Genomic DNA, 23,422 nt, shown 5'->3' with positions numbered 1-23,422 from the left:
CTAGGAGATAACAGGGCGTATTCCCTGTATCGTGTCTAAGTCTCCGGTGGTGGTTTTCGCCCTAATTGTGATCCTCGGTCTGTCACCGCAAAACCCCAATACAGAATTCAACAACTGGAAACATCTACGGCATGGAAACGATATGCACTACTGATTCATTCACTCACCCACTCGTAATCGAATGTTCCTCCTCCTTCCAAATGACCTGACAATAAACCAAATAAACCTGAGTCGTGATCGAGTCTTGTTCCTCTTTCCATGGCCCGACAATGAACCAAACTCACTCACTCGTTCGATAAGAGTTCCAACGGTTTGATTTTAAGGAAAATATTCTGTACCGAACATACAAAAGCACAGATACATATGGGGTTATTTATACACTTTATTTCCAAAACCATAACATATTGGTAAAAGGGGGCAATCTCATTATGTACACGTAATTCATGTATAAAAGTACTAAAGTAAAGGAAAACAGTATGTGGAATCCGCACTGGTGTTAAAGTAACTGACAGGACGAAGATATTTCAATCACTGGATTGTCTGGTCCAGACTCGACGATTTAAAGACCGCCGCCATATAGATGGAATATTGCTGAATGCGGCGTAAACTAAACTCACTCACTCATATTTGTTAGCTGTATGTATAACATGTCAACACTTGCACAGTTCACACAACTCTACGGTTCCTGCTACAAAACAGTCCCATACTTCTTTGGAATTTGTTTAAACTGAAAACTAAAGTGGCAAAATACTGTATTGGACGATGCTGTGCCGACACGTTCAACACATTCTTTGAGTTTGTTACTTGATTAGGCTTGCCAAAACTGGGGCGAGTGGACCGGTATCTGCTATGGGATGAACGTTACCCTCTGTAGCGCGTAAATATCTGTACATATGTTTCCATTTGCAATGTTTATAGAACGCCGGCATATGATATTCAGGGATTGTACAGAAAGAAACCCATAAGTTGTGTACTTTTTAATGTAATTTTACGTCTCAATTTACTGCTGACAAAGGGAGATAAGCTCTATCTCAATCCCATAGCACTGAAACCAAGATCTTCTGGAATACAATTAATATAAGTAGGTTTTAAGGCAACCATTGATAAAGGACCTCCGTTAAAGGTACCGCAGACATTAATGTATACACGCAGTTACTGGTAATATAAAATTCAGAGTACATGTGTAAATACTCTCATATATCTCTACATAAAAACGCATCATAATCACAATCTTTTTTCAAATTAAATTGATTCAAATATTTATCAGCGGTAATATTGATTTTGTGCTCTGTTTGCAAAATGTTTTATTCAGAGTTAAATCGTTTATGACCTGTTCCATTAAAACAATCGAACAACGACACCATGAGTAGCAACTCCATCAGCTGGCTGTGGTTGCATCTTGGCATGCGCATTGCCAGGCCCAGTTCTACTGCGCACTCCTTGTATAGTGGTATTGTTTAATTTTACTGACTTTATAAAGGATTTATATATTGATGTTGATATATATGAATTCAACATTTAAAAAAACCCATGAGAACAGAATGAACGTTATCATTACACCAAACACATGACATACATCGCGTTGTTGAGATGATATTGTGCATATGATATTATGATGAATGGGTGGTCTCTTACATCTTTTGAGTAGTATAGAAACAAGTACATGCCGGTCACTGTGTCCGTTGCCCACATAACAGAATGGTTACTTGTCGAGTGTATACATGTATATAAATTTGCTGCAGTCAGGTTTGGCAAGAAGCTTGGAACACAGAATTTGCTAACCAATATGACTCGACGCATTCGGTGTTTGTCGCCATACCCTGAAAGGAAAAAAGCCCTACGCGTTACTTAACGAACTCTGTTAATATGACATGACATATCCTAACAAAATGGTAGGAATCACCATTCATTAAAACGGGGTCTGTTGGTGTCGTCAGGCCACATGCTGCGATAACCTTATATATCAAATCTAGATTTCCCCGAGATTCAAGCTCTGAATCTCCAATCTTACAAGCAGCGTGTTTCAATCAAAATAATTTATTTCCAGAGGCCAAGCTGTAGTCGACGTTACTGATGTAGATGAATGATTCTGTAGCTGAATGGCGTCGACATTGACCTACTCAGTATTTTATGCTGAAACAAACAACTGCACTTAAATTTTGAAGAACCCTAGTTCCGGAGGAAGTCTAGAATTGTTTAATTTAGGGATTTTGCATTGCAGAAAGGGTTTAGTGGAAGGGAAAATAATGCGGTTCAGGGACTGTGAGACGGTTGTTTTAATGGCGGATGTCATGGCCATTAGGCCATGGTATGTTTTATTCTGACTATGGCTAGACTGGGAGAAGGCGCACTTCGAAAACGAAATAATATGATATACAAAGGTAATTTGCTTTCTCGTGATCAGAATACGAGGAGAAACAAACATAATGTAACTTTCAGAAATTTGTCTACAAACGTTTTTGTTTCTTTCACTGTTTTCTCCCATAGCACTCTCAACAGATTCTCACAATATAATGAAGACGTTTTCTGTCTGTGTTGTAAACTGTGATATTCGAATCTCCAGCAGAACTGTCATGGAGTTCCCCGCACAGATACAGTAACCATCAGCCTAATGTCTACTTGCCTGATTCTTAATTCGGTTATTTTTCTATTGGAAAAACTACTTATGCCGAAACTGATACTCACCTGTGTTATACATTCCTGAGTAAGCGTCGTGAAAGATTTATCTACAGAACCATGTTGGCTTCTTTTCGAACACTGTCTTTGTTGTTTTCGAAGTACATAAAATCCTGATATAAATAAAATCGGGAATTAATGACATATTCATGAATATGCTTACAAAGTCTTTGTTACCTGGGCAAGCAGGTGGGGAACATTTCAATGAGCAATTCTTAACCAGACTCTTGAAGGAATATCTTCAAATTGAACATGAGTTAAATGTTCCAGAACATACAAACTATGGTAACTTTTGAACACACTATACCAAAAAATGTCTGAGACCAAACCAATTTGGGACATATCTAACGATATATCTTTCCTAATACAAGCAGGGTAAGCAGGTGGGGAACATATCAATGAGCAATTATTACATGCAAACTATGGCAACTTTTCAACACACATTTGGGGCTTATCTAAAAAATACCTTTCCTGATATCTATAATTCCTTATTCAGTATCTCCCTGACATTTGCATCAATGCTGACCCCCAGTTACACATGTGGACGGGTATCTTTAGCATCACATGGACAACATATTGTACTTACAATAAGGAAGACGGCGCCTAACATCACCGCCTTCATCTTGACATCGAGGTCCATCGGGAAGGTCACACCGAAGTTATCGGTGTCTGTGAACAGCTCCTTTACCAACCCGGACCATTGTTTAGAAATCCTGCCCACGTCGAATCGTTCATCTTTGGACTTCACCTAAAGTAAATGTAGACTGATAGTGCTGTATATTTACTACTCGGAATACTTGGGATACACATTTGATAGAATAATGTATATGTTATAGATCGCTCATTCAGGTGTGGCCGCCATATAGCTGGGGTATTGCTATAGCTGGAGTGAGGCGTAAAACTAAACTCACTCATTCAGGTTTGGGGATCACTATACAGCAATACAGTAAGATATACAGCAATGTAAAATCACCCATGGTGACGATACATGTAATACAAAATACTAGAAGAAAGTTTAATTGTAAAGCCAAAGTATAAGAGGGAATGGCGGAATCAGCCTTTAGGGCAAGTCATATTTCCACGTCCCGCGAATAGCCGGTGTCATTACTGATTTTATGGGATCATTCCACAGGTCTTTCCCCTTTACATAGACAGAAATAGTTCCCCATAGGAGTGAAGACTCGGCATTCTTCAGCTCTGCCATTATATCTCGTGACCGATATACATGTGAGCTAAATCTATACGACTGTTTGATTTACAGACATATCCATCTTGCAGTATTGATCCTAAAACAATTCGATAAACTCTTTTATCACGACCCGATAAATATGCAAATGAGGTCTTCTCACAGGATCTACTTCGAAAGCTCCATACATCAATACCAGGCATTCTTTCACGATAATTTATATAAACCACCTTTATATAATCTTATATGATTAGATAAACTGGTCTCCTGTGTCGCAGAGCCATTGCCAACGCTATGGTTGCAAATACCATAGCACCACATGATTCACTGAAATGAATACATACTCACGGAAATCATATGTCAATAAATCATAGAAATGTAATAAGCTTATGAAGTGGTGGGACTGTACGCGACTTCACTGTAACGGTTCTCCTTCGACATCACGGTGTTACGATGAAGCCTTTAGTCCAGTTACAAAGCATAGAGACTAGGGACACGTCAACGCTGTAACCACAAGTCTACCCCACCGACCCGGCACCGCCTCCGTAGTGTAGTGATTACAGCGTCCGTCCAGCGAGTGGAAGGTCACGGGTTCGATCCCCAATCGCGTCATACTGGATGACGTTAAAATATGGTACTTGTTGGTTACCTGGTGCTCGGTATAAATGGGTGGAACAAGGACTGGTTGGTCCGGAGTCAGTATAACGTGTGCGTGAATGGCGTATTCACGCTAAACCGCGCAATTGTATCTCAGTGAGCTAGCGCCATAAACTAGCTTAAGTCTGAGCTAGTAAAAGCAGCTACACATACACACGCATGCACGTCGTCATGTGAGCCAAATGTTATAAGTACGATGCTAAATCCTACTTCACCTCACTTTACCGCCCCAGTCCGGCTAAAGGAATTCCAGAAAATAAACACATGCGATAGATACAACACAATTAACATCGACGTGTCTCCAGTATCGAAATATATGTCGTTATGTAAATATATTCACTTACATCAAACTCCACATCACCACATATATTCCACTGACAGCAGGGACCCTCGATACGGAGAATCGTCTCATCATTCTCATCCATCAGCTTGTACTTGGGTAAACACGGGTGGCAACCCTGCCGCACGTACCCGATTGTGTTGCCGAGAGGGGCCTGAACCTCCACTTTCTGAAACAACAGTGGGTAACACTACATATTTGTTAAAGGCGCACTCTGCCAAGGACAGTGGCAGTCCCAGCAACATTGATTCAGTTGACGATACTTCACGCCATGGCTGCCACCCACGCGAACTTTCAACAAAAATTTAAAGGAGAGGTCAAGGGTGGGTTATGACCAGTTTGAGTGCAAATGTCAAAACAATCTAAGGAGTAAATAAAACGATGCGGGATGAAATGTAAAACGATGTGGAACATCATTCGTATTGAATGTGTCTTGGTAGCACAAATGTTGTAATTTGAAATAACAAGATCCGCCCTAAGTGCATTGGAGAGATGGAAGTCGAGGCTAAAACTGATCCCATCATACAATAACGTGGCTGCCAGTTGGCATACTGAAAGTCGCATGACAATTTTCGGATCATGTTCTGATGACATAACCTGAGAGACACGAATACTGTGTCCATTTACAGCGTCAGAGGTTCAGATTGACTCTACAGACAGAACATGCCATAAGTTCACTGTTCATTAAAATGGCTGAAAATAGGAACACCCTATACCAAATGGATTCTGCTTCTACAGAGGTGTCTATTTCAAGAGGCGTGGTGCTGAACGGGTTAGTTTGGTTGGTTTGTTGGGTTGTTGGTTTGTAAATAGTCGAGCTGGACCAAACAATCCAGTGATCGACATCATAAGCATCGATCTGCACAACTGGGATACGATGAAATATGTCAACGAAGTCGGCGAGACTGACCACTCGATCCTAGTAGTCGCCCCTCACGACAAGCAAGGGTTACTTAAGACCTGAAAGGGTTAGGCTAACCTGTAGACAACAGGGGAAGAAACATGACGAACACCGGAGGGGACGAGAGAGGTGGATGACTTCCCTGTTGTTTCTGTCAAGGATCTTGATGTCGAATGGTCTAGTATTTCCACAACAGTTCCTGGTGCAACAGCAAGTGTCTGGGGAGTACAAAGACGGTGATAGTTTACATATATGAGTGAAATGCTTACTAAACATAGGATGGTGAGTGAGTTTAGTTTTACGCCGCACTCAACAATATTCCAGCTATATGGCGGCGGTCTGTAAATAATCGAGTAAATAATCACAATCCAGTGACCAACAACATGAGCATCGATCTGCGCAATTGGGAACCGATGACATGTGTCAACCAAGTCAGCGAGCCTGACCACCCGATCCCGTTAGTCGCCTCTTATGACAAGCATAGTCGCCTTTTATGGCAAGTATGGGTTGCTGAAGGCCTACTCTACCACGGGACCTTCACGGGTCAAACATAGGACGGAGGAAGTATCAATATCCCAGTAACAGCCTGGGACACCAGAAATGAATGGGGGACATACTGTAATATAACCGGAGAATTGAACCCGGTCCTCAGTCTGACGAGCGGATTTGGTTTGTGGCAATCGAATATGCATATACGATACAAGTGATAGGAACACACAAACAGTCTTAAACATACCAGCAACATGTCTTCTACTGTCAACACCCTTGCGAATACTACCAACACATACCTTCTACTGCCATGAACAACCTCTGTCCTAGAGTGTTCAGGATTTCATACTTGTTGTTTGTTTCGTATCCAGTGATCGCTGAAAAGTCAATAATGTATAAATACACAACACTGTACACAATTTAACAGGACCCATATTCTCGACAGATTCGTAGAACTAAGAATTCTTAACTTTGCTCGTAGCCGATGTGTTAAGAATGAGCTTTAAACGTTCGTATGGCTACGAACGTTTCGAGAATAGCTAGCCTGACAATTTCAAATAGTAATACACGTCACACCGTACTAACATTTCGCTTCTTGGTTGTCGTGTAAATTAATGAATAAGGAACATACTATTATAGACGTTTCCTCATGGAGTGATATGCAATGGATATATTATGTCCCTAGAGTTGCTGTATATAGTTTCCTCATGGAGTGATGTGCAATGGATATATTATGTCCCTAGAGTTGCTGCATATAGTTTCATCCTTCAGCGTTACGAAGCCTTTACCTACACCGTACGTTCAAGATCCCGACCCAAATAGCGTTCGTAACTTTATGACCTGTCTTAACTCATAGCGCTACGAACGGTTTCTTGACGTGACCCTGAACTTTCTTCCCAGAGATCTGTTTTAAGGAAAAGTGTATTTTACAATCTTTGGTTGATTTTTGACATTATTATTCTACAGAGTCTTGAAAAATGCTCCACGAAACACACGTATGTATGCATTTATATATATTTTTTTCACTTCTAATATCTTCCACAACGGAATCGTATCTGTACCTTCAAAAACTTCCACTTTCTGTTTGACGAGCAGCTGGTCAATGTTTAAGAGACCCTCAAGACCGGGAGGACACCCTGCGGGCACCTGACTAGTCTGGGACCACCCCACCGCTCCTGATTGCGGGGGCACTGCAACATAAAGTTCCTTGTAAATCATGCTATGTTATGCCCAAGCTATGGAATCCTAGCTGGGACATTGTCGCTATGTCGCGTTGTCGCCTTTGCTGAAACCAGCATATTGTGTCAAAATACCGTGCCAAAATGTCGTGTAGTCACATCGTTGCAATTTGGTAAATTTGGACACTTTTTGTATATTTTTGCAAGACTGACAACCCGACAATGTCCCTTCTAGGGTTCCATACCAAACACTCAAACAGCCATAACGCTGTAATCAACATATTAAGGACTTCGTAGACTGCGTGAAGAACAGACCCCACCAACCTATAATTATTGCACCAACCGACTTCAACGATATTGTTGTCAAGCTAAGTGAATTGGTGACTGTATTCTCCTATGTGAACAGGGGGTGGTGGTTACCATAGTGGTTAATGCATTCGCCCACCACACCGAAGACCCAGTTTCGATTCTTTACTGGAGTAAAATGCGTAAATTCATTTTGTAGTGTTCTCCCGCCGTGATACTGCTGGCATATTACAAAAAGCGGGATACAAGAAGAACTTACTCACTCTCTGGTACACCAAGGGCAAGGACGTTGTGAACAGCACTATCACAGGCATGTTTGGTCTATTCTATTCTGTTTGGTATATTTGAAATGGACGTGAAACAACAACCAAACAGTTTTCATTAATAATGCCACCGACTTCCTGTTAGATAGTTACATTGTTGCTTCATTGGCGTCTTATCACCAATAATGTATTGTTTATGTTCCAAACAAACATAAGGAAAACGATATATCATGCATTAAAATTAAAGTCAAAATAATTCATTGGTTCTTTACATTTGCACCGATGATCTTAAGAGGCCGACGGTGACAGGGTATCTCTTGAGATCGAACCGTCATACTGTCTGTATGACAGTACATATACCCCATACATACTTATATGTGACTATAATTACATACCTCCGGCCACGGGTTGTGCTGCTATCGGTTGCCCCCCTCCGGGATAAACTCCAGGGTGCACACTTGTCATGATTCTTCCTCAAGTCTGAGGGCTAAGGAACAGGAACACACTGGAGCAATAAAACTCTGAACACACATGAATAACTGATGATTAAAAGAACGGTATTAATTTTTGCTCTCACATGTTGGTGTATGTATGTTATAAAACGTATTTAACTGTTTAACAGAAAGGAAACAGGTTTGTTTCAGTTTCATTTGGCACGACACAACCAGAGTGGGTGTGCATGAATTTAGGATGTGATACTCGAATCATTACAAGGAAGTGTGTCATACCCATTAACATGCAAATTACAACGACCTCTACAACTAAAGGCAATATTGGGAAACGATAATAGTGGGCGATAATAATGTTTGACGCCGCTTATTCCGGCAAAATCACCAAATGGAAATAGGCGCCATACGTAGTTGGATTCGAACCGAAACTGAACGACTATATTTGTTGAAAAATGGCAAAAAATGAAAGGTTTAATTTAACTCTAAACACAAAAAACGGTATTATCTTAAACTCGCACACAATATATACGCATCGAGCATTTTGTGAGATAATTTTGAGCGAACTAGCGGGAACCAAAACAAGTTGTTGTGTGTGATCTTAAGACACTATACTGTTCGCTGTTATCATTCGTAGACATAAGCTTCCAGTCATTTCTAGCGAGAGGCATGAGCCTGAATCTACAGTGCGTTTACGAAGTGTGTCTGTAAATGTGGATAGCTAATTTTGGATGTAACAGTTTCATTTCCTTATAGGCACACAGTCGCGTAGTGTAAACCAATGTTGTGAGTGAAGTATGAGTCACGAATTCTACTTTGAGATAACATCGTCACATGTCTGTTCAATACACCACGAGTAAACCTGTAAACAAATCAGCAAAACAATTCTGAATATTACAAGACATTGGCAATATATAAAGAGCTAGCGCTACACTTTGCCCAGCTGTAGTGGAAAAGGACGAGAAGAATGAATCAGGTGTCCAGTATCCCCTTGTTACCTCCCTTGTAAGCGTGCGTGAGTGTGTTGGTAAACCTCGTTGTAAAACAATAGTCGAGATATAAAACGGGATATCATGGTCAGCGAGTGAAAGAAGAAAAATAAAACACGTTCAGCCTGCAGACAACCTGCAAAACCACCGAGCTGGTCTTAAGAACCTTTATGGATATAACAAATGAAATCAGCACCTCTCATCGTGTCATTATAACAATAGGCAATAGTGTTCGTAGGTCCAAATCTTCGGAACCTATAACACAAATATATGACCCTAACACTACACCATACTCGAGTGGCCAGGCAGAATATAGTTTACTGTTCAGCAAACACTTTGTATCAACAGCCCTACAACCCAGGCCGTTACTGTGCTGGGCCAAGTGTGCCAATATAAACATGCCATTTAGCCAATTAAAAAGCCTCCGAAACAAAGTCAATCCACGAATTTTCAGTTTCCGTCATAGGAAAAAAAATTATCAGCATTTATTATCCCTTTGTGATCTAATTTGTCAGGTCTATTTTCAGAATGTGTGAAGCAGTATATACACTGTATTTAATGTGATGTCATACAATGTGGGATAGGTTTATATCATGTGATGTGTGATACAGTTGATGGCATACGAGGTGTAAAGGGTGATATCATGTGTGATACATATTGTCATGCAATGTGAGATACATTACACCATGTGTGATACGGTTGATGTCATATAATATGAGATACGTTACACCATGTGTGATACGGTTGATGTCATACAATGTGAGATAAGTTACACCATGTGTGAAACAGTTGATGTCATATAATATGAGATAAGTTACATCATGTGTGTTGATGTCATATAATGTGAGATAAGTTACACCATGTGTGATACGGTTGATGTCATATAATGTGAGATAAGTTACACCATGTGTGATACGGTTGATGTCATATAATATGAGATAAGTTACACCATGTGTGATACAGTTGATGTCATATAATGTGAGATAAGTTACACCATGTGTGATACGTTTGATGTCATATAATATGAGATAAGTTACACCATGTGTGATACAGTTGATGTCATATAATATGAGATAAGTTACACCATGTGTGATACAGTTGATGTCATATAATGTGAGATAAGTTGTGAACGTGTGGTAGGTTATAGCATGTGATGTGTGAAACGTGATGTCACACGATATGTAACAGTGTTATAATCATGTGTGATACACTTGATGTCCTGATAGGTTATGTGATGTCACACACTGTGTGGTAGGTTATGTATATGTGATATATATGTGATACATTTGATGTCAAATGACTGAAAACAACCTGACTGTGTTTCTCTCATCTCTTCTGTCCACCTACCTGTCTCTCTCCTCTCTTCTGTCCACCTACCCGTCTCTCTCCTCTCTTCTGTCCACCTACCTGTCTCTCTCCTCTCTTCTGTCCATCTACCCGTCTCTCTCCTCTCTTCTCTCAACCTACCTGTCTGTCTGTCTCTCTTTTCTTATGTCCACCTGCCTGTCTCTCTCCTCTCTGCGTGTAGTAAAGTACGGTTATAACTAATGCTTGTTCTCGGTCGTTATAGCCGTCAGTTCGTTACAAGCGTGTTCGAGATAAACCGTATGTGCCAGTCTGTCTCTCTCCCCTTCACCCTCCACTCTCCCGCCACTGTCCCTTCTCTCTACCCTCTACTTCTAAAACTTCTTTCTTTAGGCGTCCCGTCTGTCTATCTCCATAACATGTAATCTAAATCACAAATCTTCATGCACTAATGTGTCAACACATGGGTGAACTTTAAACCAAGTTCAAGTTCAGCTAAACATTTTAGCACTTACCTTCGAAACGTTTACTGCCCCATATCCTTCTCACTTTCGTTCTTTATATAAGATGGGATTATTTGTAACCTCTCATTTGAAACGCTCCCATTCACTTGCTGCCGTTCCAAATAATACTGTCAATGCACTGAACACACTCACAACAGGCACAGAGCGCGTTTCGTAGATACGTACCACAACAACCCAATAGAGAGTGGCTAATCGTTGTTCCTCGACATAATCCTTCCCCGGTGATCACGGGTCAGTTCCACTTAGCATAATTTATAATCCCAAGCCTGGCGTTATTGTGACCATATTTACTGACTGATACTTGACAACCGATCGTAAACAGATCGATCTCCGGTCGATCAATTCCCAAGGCTGATTTCTTAGATCACTGCGGATTGAGGTCTTAATTTCACCAAGCGACCTCTCTCCATTACGTGAAAGATTGAGGCATGCAAGTATGTTGCGTATATGTACCGGACTACAGACAGGGATATATGTATTCAGGGTACGTCGCAACTTTGAAGCGTTTCCCTATTATTATATTATGGAGTGTCATTCTGATGTATGAGAACAGCACACACTGATGCAAGGCTTCTTATCTTGCCACTTTAAACCTGAACCAATAAGAATCAGGGGAAAACAGGAAATCAAGGTACGATCACAGGATTGTGGTGCGCCAAAGGGAAGCGACTCTGCATAGCTTTCTGCAGCACCTTAGATGACTGGACGTCCGTTCTCTCTGTGTGTATAGCAGTTAAAGTATTTAGCCAAAGGATTAATTATTAGTTTAAAAACTGAGTTTAAACTGTAGAAACAGGTGAATGACCTGTTGTTTGCACTATGTTTAGTAACATTCAAGGAGCGGTTTTTGAGTAAGGTGATTTAGGGTTCTGTGGTCAGACCGAGACCGTAGTTCGATTCCGTATATTGGTACAATGAGTCAACTCGATTCTGGTGTTCCCCGTGTTACTTTAATATTGTTAAAAGTGGCGTAAGACTATTCTTGGAAACCCAGTCACTACTTACGAACAAACATCGGTAGTACTAGGTACAGACTAGGTCACAGTCGGACAATGATAATTGCGACACTTACCGTAACCCAACTGTCCACCGCTGGACACAATATGGAGAGCGTATTGATCTGTCCGTGTAGATCCAAGAGAGTTACAATTACAGAACTGGCTCAGGTTAACCTGCTATGGTGACGGGTAAACACTGGGAAGTTTGCTTGTTGACTGTGTGTCCTTAATATAGAGCTAACGTATCTTTCGAAATTGGTGTGTTTCTGGTTGTAGTGAGAGCGATAACCCATGCTATCTTGTTTACAAGAACGTACAGTGTGGGCGTCAGATGTACAGCTGATATACCCTGGGAGGACGTAAATGCTGTTACACCGTCGAGTTCGCCTAATATATTCAATTGGGAGAAATATTCATTGATATAAGCTGTCCAGTTTAATTATCGTGGGCCACCGGTTATGCGACGCTCCATACTTCATTGTGTTCTCCCACATTGTATTGTAACGTTATTTTCCCGTAATATGTTGTTGTGCCGGCATATGGTCTATGATGTTGTATTGTGAATTTCAGTAAAGCGTTGTGTTGAGATCTACCATACTGTGTAGTATTAGGATCTTCCATATTGTGTTGTATTGTGGGATTCCACACTTTGTTGTACTGGGCATTATGGGATTGTGGGATGTTGCATTGTGACACTCCACATTCTGTTGCATTGAGCATATAGTGGAGCATTGTGGGATTCACATTTTGTTGCATTGAGCATATTGTGTAGCATTGTGACACTCCTCATTTTGTTGCACAATGCTCAGCCGCAAACGAACTTTCAACCAATCAGCGTCTCCGTGACGTAATAGTGGGTATAGATATGAGGGTATATGCAGAATTCGTTTACAGGTTTGTACAATCCTGAAATCGCGACAGCTGTTGTGAAAATTGAAAGCTATATGTTCTCACAATCTACTATCATTTAGTTTTGTCTCCTGCCTTGCCTAGTTTCCGAGTTACAAACCTTGTTTTCATAGACGATTCAGTCAAAATCACTTGGTGTCCCTAGGTTGTAATCCATGTTAGGTGGTATAAACCTACACGTTATTTGTCATCATTAGCTTGATGCTCAGTTACTGAATTTATAACAGGTATAATTAGTGGTAACGCCACTTAGATTACCCGACAAAGGTGCCCATTTGGCATTTCTTGTGCCTGGATCGATCAAAGGATTAGCCGATAACACGCTGATTGATTAATTACTTTTATGCGGATTTGAATGGAGATTAGTCATAAAGTACTGTTTATGTATGTACATTTACTAATCTGTACTGAATACACTCTGTCGTGTCTGTGTCTATGTAAAAACAATACCATTCTTTCAAAGGATTAACCGCCAATACATTGATTGCTCATTATTGGCTAACTAAATTACTTTTTTAAAAGAATGACGCACATTATGCAATTACTTTTTCTAGTAGTTGCCAGGTGTGCTATCTTGGGTTACCAATGACACTGTACAGCAATGTGAAAAACTTGAAACGTTTTCGTATATTAGACTGTTAAAAGACCCATCACTCGGGAAATCTGCAGATGAATTATAGATCACTCGTTTTTGCGGATATTGATGGATACATTCCTCGAACAAGGTAATAGCCTGACATTGCACCTATAACTTTAATTTGTTTTAATTTTAATATTTGCGTTTTGTTTTTATTACGTTGTCGTAGCTTTCAATAGAATCATTGTTTTCATCGTGAAGTGTAATGATACAGACGACATACACTAGGGCGTGCGTGCGAATTATGATTCATAAAGGCAAACTATGAAATGTCTAGATATGACATTCCTTTAGGCCATGATTCAAATGTATATTTAACTACTAGTAAAAAGTAGTTTTGATTTTCTAATTTGATGAGAACAAATCATAATCTCAATAATTCTAACGGACTTTAGCCCGTGACTTCACGATTTTCAAAAATGGCAGCGCCCTGTCTGAGGATGAATGCTATTTAAGTTTTTCACCGACTTACAAGATCAAAATTACTTTCTACTGGTAGTAAAATATGTATTTTACTGATGGACATTAGGATTTTACATGATATTGCTTATAACATAACAATTTCACTCTTGGAATCGGTCAATATAAGGGGTCAATGTAATATTACTTACGATAATATTGTCACTTCGACCACAACCTCGTTTCCGAGGAAGAAAGCGATATATCCATGCAAAATCCGTTTGGTCAGCAGTCTTGATTTTAAAAAGTAGATGAAACTCCATTTTCTATCCCTGAAGCGTGGTAGGGGGCGAACCATCTGATTTAGTATATACCACAGGCTTCCACAAAGCTCACTTCGCACACACTAACAACCAATTTAAGCACAAACTACTGAGTCTGGTGGAAATCTGTGCATAGTGACACCATCACCCGACCCCAAGGAACAATTGACGGCAACACAGCAATTCGGCATGTCTTTGGTGACGTCGAGAAATCAGCAAAATGACGAGCTTCCTACACATGTTCGATACATTTAACTGAAAACCGTTCCTTCTATAACGTCACTGTAGGGCTCTGGTGACAGAGTTACGTAACTTGTCTGCGGTTTCGTTTGCGGGCGAGAGAGAAGCAGACGGCTTTTTAGCAACGTTTAAGCGTTTGGTATTAATCAACCACAGCTTTTTTTAAAAAAAGAATGGTGTTCCGTGTATGACTAACCAGAAGTCTTTCATATGCAGTGATAAAAAGAGTACCAAAAATAGAGTTTAGTTGTTCTTTAAGGGTTAATGTGTAACTTGGTTGTTCGGCGAACATCGTTTGAATGGTTTCAACTGGTTTCAACAGCTGTGCTGCGCTGCGCCCGTGACGCATGCGCAGTGAATAGGTTCGCGGAGCTTGAAACAGTATGCATGCCCAGCGTCTGAGGTTGTGAGCAGTAGTCTAATCTTGGTTGTGTACACAAACAAGTACATAATCTACTCGTTACGTAAAAAAACTTGTGATAAGCAGTCTCTGTCACAGAGAAAGCTCAGTGTCTGGTTTATTCACACCTATGTGTCTGCCTGCCTGTCTGCTAAAGACAACATGCAATACACAGCTTCAATCATTGACCACGTGCAATTTGAACTTAACACCTATCAGACTATACGACATAAAGAAAACAATTGTTTTATGACTCGTGCACCCGAGTCCCGTGTCTGCCACATTATGTAATTAGGTACGTGTGATACACATGACATGTTTTTATGTCTGTGGGTTGCAAACATACTACATTCATTTTTTTCGGATGACTGGATCTGACGGAAACTGGTGCAAACTCCTGTCAGTTTCAAGTCCTGCTTTGTACTTGGACGAATGACAGATTACAGTCACGCAGTAGTTTACCATCTCTACTGACATGATTTTTGATGGGATAGAGCGCAAATTCAGAGAACATGTATTTTCAAAACCCAACATCTCTATATACATTCTTCATGGATAACGACTTTTTTTAGTGTATATGATTTTGTTTGACAACAGTATATGAATCCATACTGAAACGACGTATCAAGTACACATAAAGAAGTTGTTTCCATGCAGAATCTTACTTTCCTGTGACTGGCTATACTATAATGCCCATCAAACTGGTCATCTTTCTGTACACACAATGAACCCTCAGCATATCAGCAAATGAAACAGCCAATCGGAAGCCGTCGTTACACTTGAGTGCATATCCACCCGCTATGACTGGGTTCGGTCTCCCGAGGGCTTCGTTTCGGGGGAAGTAAGCCCAAGTACAAAATATTGCACTTTTGAATCGCGATTGTACGCTTATAATTTTTTTGTTTTTTTTTTTTTAAAAGCAGCAATGTATATTATATGTCATGAATAAGTGATAAATGTGTTTTAATTATGTTTGATTTTTTGGTTGCGTGTGACTTTTAAGGAGCGCTCCTGTGGAATGCTATTGTATTGCGTGAATAGTTTGAATAGTTTCAGGAGCTTTAAGGAGCGCTCCTGTGTAATGCTCTTGTTCTCTTAGGAATGCTTTTTTTGTGTGGCCTATCTGGATTACTTCTTAACTACTCATAAAGGATTTTCTTCAACGGCAGCTTCACCTGTTTATTATAAGTAATCATGTATTTACAAATATTATTACAAAAATCAGCAATGTAGACTATATTTCGACATACATCAGAAGACTTAATTCAATATATTTCAAATACAGAAGAAGTATGACAATTTTTATGGATATACAATTATTTACTCTATGATACCCACAAAAACTCTCATCATTCTTCCTCCCTTCAACTTCTAAAATGCCTATCAAAGAAATAATTTCAGATATATACAAAAAATATGATTATTTAATAATAGTTCCTATACATATGGGTATTAGCAGTCATAGGTATATGTACATTCTAATGTGAAACTATTTGCCTCTTGTTTGTATAGAGATTTAAACCGGGGCTGTTGATTGCAATTAAGAAGAATACCAGGTGTGATCAAAATGTGATAAAATAATGTATATACAAATATTCATATTGTCTGATTTATACAGTTCTAAATCACTTTTAATCGTGCTAATAACGCCAGGAAACGCTACAAAATTCGTGTGATGGCTGCCAATTTGAACATGGCCACGTTTTCCTTGGAAACAAAGCATGTTCGACTGTGGCATTGTCAATGACGTGATCCTAGCACATCTTGATTGTCTTGCACACATTCTCGGGTGAAAGCTTGCCGTCGACGATCTCCTTCCATATCTTGGGGAAGTTGGGCTCCACAAAGTCGAGACACTAAAACATAAAATGCATCAATGAATTAATTACTAGATATTCATTACAAGGACGCTTTTATAATTCTTTACCTAAAATGTTTGAAACATCTGTTTAGGTAGGCCCACGTGGACCATGAGTGACACTGACTTTTGGAGTATTTGGGACAATACGCTGTGTGAAGTGGGGTGGTTAGTGGACATTCGAGTGTGGGCTAAAGTCTGACTTCCAACCAGTCAGTTGACACAATATCAAATATATCACAATATAAGAAGAAACAACTGCTATAATTTTCTATAATTATGCATCGCTGACTGGTATATCTGTGTGTCGCTTTTAACAATATTCAAGCAACATCCGAAATGAGTTTTGCACATAGTATCCATGTGGGGAATCGAACTCGACCTCAACGTTACGAACGAACGCTTTAACCACTTGGCTATCTATCACCCCTTGGCGACATGTTTAACTGAAGGAGAGATCATTGTTGAGGAAAAGGCTTTCCCTTTCCGCGTCATATTCTTTGTAGACTAAACTGAAAACTGGTTTCCTTATTTCTTGCAGCAAAGGCATCAGTGTAATATAGATAAGTGTCAGTTGGCTAGAGTAACCACCTTCTGATCTGTGGGTGGGGGCAGACGGTGACAGACATCTTCAAACATCTTCTTGGTCTTCGCCTGAAATTACATGGAATAGTTAGAACGGTGTGAAAACGTTGGTATATTACTATGACCGACGCTCATGATATCAACCACTGGATTGTCAGGTCCAAACTTGTTTATTTATAGAGTGCACAGTAATAAGCATGTATTAAGAAATTATCTATATCTCGTGATAGAGTGAGCGCCATATTCCAGCGAGATGAGGTGACTTCTAGCCCATATGTTCCAGTGGAGTGTAATGTTCGCAACGATCACCCACTGGAGAGTCATGACACACAATACACCAAGTGAGTGAGTCTAGTTTTACGCTGCTTTTAGCAATATTCCAGCATTATCACCAGAAATGGGCTTCACATATTTTACCCATATGGTAAATCAGTCCCAGCCGTACCCTCGGCGTGACGTTTCACGATCAATACTATGAAACCTAAAATCAATGCAGTTATCCTTATCCCAAACTTACTCCAATGATGCAATTTCGAGCACAGAATGAGTGAGTGAGTGAATATGATTTTACGTCGCTTTGACCGGGTCTTCAGCGTAACATGCGGACACTTTTAGTTGCACAGTGTGAGATTTGAATGACTTGGGTGAGTCTAGATCCCAACGTGACCCCATTTATCACATCTTCACACCAAGGTTATCAACTGGATAATCGCATTGATAACGCTATCCCTAATATGGTATATGATATTACCAGGCAGTATATATACACCGTACATGCACCTCAGTATACACCGACCTCATCACCATTGATGTCCAAGTCGATGGCGCCAATCAGGTCCTTGCAGATGGAACACTCCACACCACCAACCATGCTCATTTTATGGGTGAGGCTGCGGGCAAGACGGGTCAGGATTTCTTCTGGAACAGGAATGAGTGAGTGAGTTTAGATTGACCCCGAATTTAACACTATTATAGCAATATCACGGTTACACCAGAAATGGACTCCACACATACACATCAAATAATTGTACCCATATGGGGTCATGTGAAGGCTTCAACCACTATACTACCCGGCCGCCACTTCTGGAACAGGGCATTAGATATTCGCAGGTCTCTTAGCGCTAAGATAGTCGTAAGTTAATGTTACTGTATGGCACATACGATTATCCTAGCGCTAAGAGAGCTTCGAAAATCTAAGCCCTGGACTATGGGACATATGTAGCATTATTGGATTCCATTCAAATTATCATAACTGAAAGTAACTATTTCAAGGAAATGTATGAAAAATAGGCTTCCCTGTTACGTTGTTTATGATTGAGTGAGTGCATGAGTTTAGTTTTGCGATGCTTCATAAGACACAAGACATATATTTTATGGAGGGGGACGCCAGAAATACGGTATCTATGAGAGGAATCTAAACTGGTTCTTTTAACCACTAGGCTACCCCTTCTTGAACGATTGCAATGAAGCATCAGTGACAAAACTGACGTATGGTGTTTTTCCCTATTTTAAGTGTCCTTCTGTACAACAGATGTTGTTGCTCTTCAACGCCCCGATCAGCAATCTTCCAGATATATGACGGAAGTCTGTATATAATCGAGTCTGGACCAGGCAATCCAGTGATTAGCATTATGAGCATCGATCTACTCAATTGGATTTCGATGACATGTGTCGACATGAGTATGACCGCCCGATTCTCTCAATCGCCTCCTACGACAGGCATGACGACCTATTCTAACCAGGTCTTCACGGCCTGTGATTTACCTTTATGTACCTTTGAAAGGTGCCACTGGTGGTCAGGGTATGATGGCCTTTACTGGAACACCTGGTGTCATCCCCATTTCATTATGATTCATTTCCCATACTTGTGAATTACTCGAAATAATACAGTGGACAGGTTCTAAGAGTAATTTCTTATGATTATCGAAAGGGTTGGTTATTTGACTTGTCCAGCGTTAATAAAATGCCCTACCCGTGTTGTTGGGACAGGCCTTGATATTGATGCACGCCTTGCTAGCATTGAAACCATTAACAAGTTCCTTCATCAGCAGAGGAGCCAGCACCTTGCACTGCAAACAATGTCCATAGCATGTACATTTGTCATATATCTACTAGTCAACTAAGTGTGCAAGAGAAACGCATGACCTAAGCCTTTTCGAATAAAATGAAGAAAATTGGAAAAAGGTTTTTATCACAGAAACCTACACTGCACTACGAGGCTGTAAGAAACATGAACTATATCAGCGTGTTACCGAAAGTTAGCATTCGTCTGCCCTTGCCCTTCAAAACTAAAATGAATTTTCATAATTAATCTTTTTTTATAAATTAAACGGAAATATTTTTCTCTTTAGAGTCATACATATTAATCATAACTCTTTTCCGAAAACGGAATACAAAAATTCCAGGTGTTGTCCACAATTCCAATATTTCTAGGGATTCCTGGAAATACGGAGTCTGGGCCAGGTGAACCAACAATGGCAAACTGCAATATCACTGGTCATCACAACCCACACATTCAGCCGCGTTTACCCACTTTTAAGGCGAGAAAGATTCTGGTACCTCAATCTGCAAGGCTGTAGGTAGGGACAGGCAGATCTTGTGGAGCGTTGCGTTAATGGCGGGCTCTGAGTGGTTGTCCTTCAGGTAAGAATCCAGGGTCTCCACTAGCAACTTGCAGAGATAACAAGTGAATTGGCCCTCCTGGAGCAGCGAGGATGAATTAAATGAGTGAGTGAGTTTGATACAGTGTCTCGATAACAGTATTTTGGGGAACATTTCACTTGGATATGGGAGCAAAAAACAAAGTTGGCCTGTTTCATGATTAAATAATCAAACCACTGGGTACTCGGATGCCAATGAATTAATAACATACTCAAAGCAACATATATGTCGTCAGCTCTACCCTAAGAGATGTTTAGTTTGTTTGTTGTTTAACACCACAGCCAGCAATATTCCAGCTCTATGGCGGCGGTCAGTACATAATCAGACCGCACCAGGACGTCCAGTGATCAACATCGTCGATCTACACATTTGGGATACGATGATTTGTGTGAACCAAGTCAGTGAACCTAGCGACTTGATCCCGTTAGTCGTCTCATAGGACAGGCGTGGGTCGTTGAAGAACCAATTCCAACCCGAACCTTCACAGGTATGACATATTTAGAGACAACAGATTTGAACATACAGAAGGGAAGTGCAAAGATATAAGATGCTAATGAAGTTTGGTTTAACCACGAGAAGATTGATGCTAGTTTCACTGCATCTCATTAGAAAGATTTACTATGTAATCAATCACGTGCACTTCTCGCTTGTAGGTGTCGCAACGTATCATTTTTGCTATTAAAGTTGTTTAGATATTTTTAGTAAGATCTGATCAAAAATACATACCGGCTCCTTGGCCGCTTCTTCCACCTTGTGGGCGAAACTCTTGGCTGTGGAAGAAAAAAATACCATTGTGATTAGATTGTTTGCATTTTGACGGGACTGTTACAGTTAGTCATTGACTTCAACGGAAACCCATTTCAGCAACATCAGGGTGTGCCAGAGGTAAGTGAACCCATGTGCAGACGAGTCAAGGATCATAAACTGGGCGAACTAAGGATCCGAACACATGATCTGGACAAGACTATGAGGAATTCCGCATGGTTCACAGACCACTCGTCAATATCAGCAGTAGACATTGAGATAAGAAGTTGTGAAATGAAGACGGGTTAGGCATCACATTCCAACCCTTCAACTACTCGACCACCCACCTGCTCCTTTGTGAACAGCAGGTTGTCAAAAGGATGGAGGATAGCGTAAAACAACAAAAACAGAGAAGTACATCTGGCAAAGGCGATCGAATTGATAGACCTGATATATCAGAGGAGACAACAATAGCCTAATACTGTTTGCCAGCAGTCCTATCATTCAGTAACCCACATAAGTTATGTAACGTCCGAGCCAAGTGACTCTCGTTGGTGTCTCTGTGGCCCAAATCCGACTTGAAGCAAAATAAATTTACTTCTAATAACCCCGGAGATGTCAAGCTGCCGTTGTCCCAGGTTACGTGATTTTTAATCGATGATGAATATGAAGGCTCGGTGTGATGATGTATAAAGCTACAGATTCATGTTGCGGTATCTCTGAGGCATGCCCACAAGCTCTTCGTCCTCCTGTTGAAAGACTAAGTTAAAATCGACCCTGAGATCTTATTTTTAAATCAGTAATGGTTTTGTTTTATAAAATAACTTTCAACATGCTGTCTAACACAGTGTTCAACAAACACGTACAGCTTATTTAGGTGTTCCCAGCCTGGAATATTATTGAAAGCGATGGAAAATCACACTCACTCACAGACTGTACACAGTTTCCTATGACTAAAGCTGGGGATGGAAGTGGTGGTGTGGCTATTGTGTGTTAACTTTCAATTACTGCGATGCACTGAAGTCCATCATTTGAAGGTTTTTCAAGACACCTTGATACAGGACTAGTGTTTAGTCTGTGTAAATAACGGCCATGTTAGCTCTGTTTCCTTCATATGTGCATATTTACACTTCTCGGCTTCTGCTGTTGTTTTGTAAATGTTTTAATCATGTGTGAAAGTATGTTTCATATTTAAGCTGAGACTCTGTGCCAGACTGCAATGTCAATGCAAATTTGTGTGTCTCTGAATTGCAAAAAAATTATCTATTTACCCGAACATAATTTAATCTCGGTACAGGTCATGTTCGGGTCGACTCCCTGGGATAAAGCCTTCACTACGTCGGGGGCAAACTGGAAACACTACAACAACCAAATAGCGACTGATTGTAAAGAGGTTTAAGTGGCGATAAGGTTCATACTGTTTGTTAAACGTTTTCTGTAACAATTAGGGCGCAATAGAGTTTGGACATATATACAGTTTGAGTGTTACACTATATGTTGTTGGGTATTTCACACGTGAACATTTAATTTAAACTTTGTCGAAAGTCATTCCCCACTTGGATACAATGTGTGGAGCCAATTTCTGGTGTCACCCGCCTGGATATTGCTGGAATATTGCTAAAAGCAGCTCAAAATTCACTCACTCACGTCCGCACATAGCTGGAATATTGCTGAGTGTGTGTGAAACAACAAACAAACAGGTATGTAACTCACTGTTGTTTTAAAAGGTTCGGGTAATCCCTGGCATAGTCTGAGGATAGTTGTGTTGATAGCAGCTTCAGTTGCATTCTGGGTAATATACTTGTCTACTGTTTTCACGACAAGTTCACATAATTCACATTCAGGGCCCTAGAAACAGTAACCGTAGGTGAGTCTGGTGCGCGGGTTATCAGTCAATGACGAACAGTCGATCAGTTTTTCAAAATAAATTTCGTTATGGTTTTGTAGCATATTTTTCAGTAGGAGTAACAGACATTTACAATATCGTTACAAACGAAAGTGATGCAGAAAGACCTTGTTCCTTAAATATCTGATTTTCCTGTCTTTAAATTTGTTAAATTTGTAATATGGTTAGCATAAACAATGATATAATTTTAACAGTAACTAATTTGGTTGTCATTATGTTGACGTGATCGCGCTGGAGGACTTGTGACTCACCGCCATAGCGTCATCTTTAGGCGGGGAAACATGACCTGGGACAAAATGCATTTGACTCTGGGTTATTAGAAATATTACCGTCAACAAAACATTTGCCTTCAAAAAAAACCAAAAAAACAAAAAAAACAACAACACACGTTAGTGAAAAGTGGCAAAAGTAAACTACCGGAAAAGGAAATTTAAGTATTCCCCTGAAAATTGGATTTTACAACGTTAACAGTCTAAGTAAACTTAGTCTCAGTGTTACATTC

General features: G+C 40.2%; 2 protein-coding genes across 5 annotated transcripts in view; both read right to left on the bottom strand.

The window, feature by feature from the left end:
* Positions 1–364: 364 nt before the first annotated feature.
* On the bottom strand, positions 365–12,475 carry LOC137283570 (phospholipid scramblase 1-like). 3 transcript variants are annotated; one of them, XM_067815141.1, is made up of 9 exons: positions 12,333–12,475; positions 8,392–8,483; positions 7,311–7,439; positions 6,549–6,626; positions 5,839–5,978; positions 4,864–5,028; positions 3,263–3,424; positions 2,686–2,789; positions 365–1,820 (listed from the first exon to the last, which is right to left on the bottom strand). In XM_067815141.1, the coding sequence occupies exons 2-8, from the start codon at positions 8,459–8,461 to the stop codon at positions 2,727–2,729; spliced, it is 807 nt and encodes a 268-aa protein (XP_067671242.1). In that variant the 5' UTR covers positions 8,462–8,483; positions 12,333–12,475; the 3' UTR covers positions 365–1,820; positions 2,686–2,726. The 3 variants fall into 3 exon arrangements, with proteins under 3 accessions (XP_067671242.1, XP_067671243.1, XP_067671244.1); XM_067815142.1 differs by lacking the exon at positions 12,333–12,475 and adding an exon at positions 11,426–11,678; XM_067815143.1 differs by lacking the exon at positions 12,333–12,475 and adding an exon at positions 11,252–11,380.
* A 3,856-nt stretch (positions 12,476–16,331) lies between these two features.
* Positions 16,332–23,422, bottom strand: part of LOC137283579 (uncharacterized) — a 31,451-nt gene continuing 24,360 nt past the window's right edge. Inside the window, exons 32-37 of one of the 2 annotated variants that reach the window (XM_067815155.1) lie at positions 20,997–21,040; positions 20,169–20,309; positions 19,582–19,678; positions 18,406–18,527; positions 17,616–17,678; positions 16,332–17,022 (exon numbers count right to left, since the gene is read on the bottom strand). In XM_067815155.1, the coding sequence (XP_067671256.1) occupies positions 16,921–17,022; positions 17,616–17,678; positions 18,406–18,527; positions 19,582–19,678; positions 20,169–20,309; positions 20,997–21,040 (569 nt within the window). In that variant the 3' untranslated portion in view covers positions 16,332–16,920. The remainder of the gene's footprint in view (positions 17,023–17,615; positions 17,679–18,405; positions 18,528–19,581; positions 19,679–20,168; positions 20,310–20,996; positions 21,041–23,422) is intronic. The other variant, XM_067815156.1, reaches the window with a different exon arrangement.

The sequence above is a fragment of the Haliotis asinina genome, chromosome 5, assembly GCF_037392515.1.
Source record: "Haliotis asinina isolate JCU_RB_2024 chromosome 5, JCU_Hal_asi_v2, whole genome shotgun sequence".
Classification (NCBI taxonomy): domain Eukaryota; kingdom Metazoa; phylum Mollusca; class Gastropoda; order Lepetellida; family Haliotidae; genus Haliotis; species Haliotis asinina.
Note: the sequence above shows the minus strand (reverse complement) of the source record. Positions and strands in the feature narration are given on the sequence as shown.

Coding starts and splice junctions, on each gene's coding strand:
- LOC137283570 (XM_067815141.1), bottom strand. CDS start 8,461: ATGACAAGTGTGCACCCTGGAGTTTATCCCGGAGGGGGGCAACCGATA. Junction 5,029..5,838: donor TCTTCCCCTGTTGTCTACAG/GTTAGCCTAACC, acceptor CTGTTGTTTCAG/AAAGTGGAGGTTCAGGCCCC. Junction 3,425..4,863: donor GTGGTGATGTGGAGTTTGAT/GTAAGTGAATAT, acceptor CATTTACTTTAG/GTGAAGTCCAAAGATGAACG.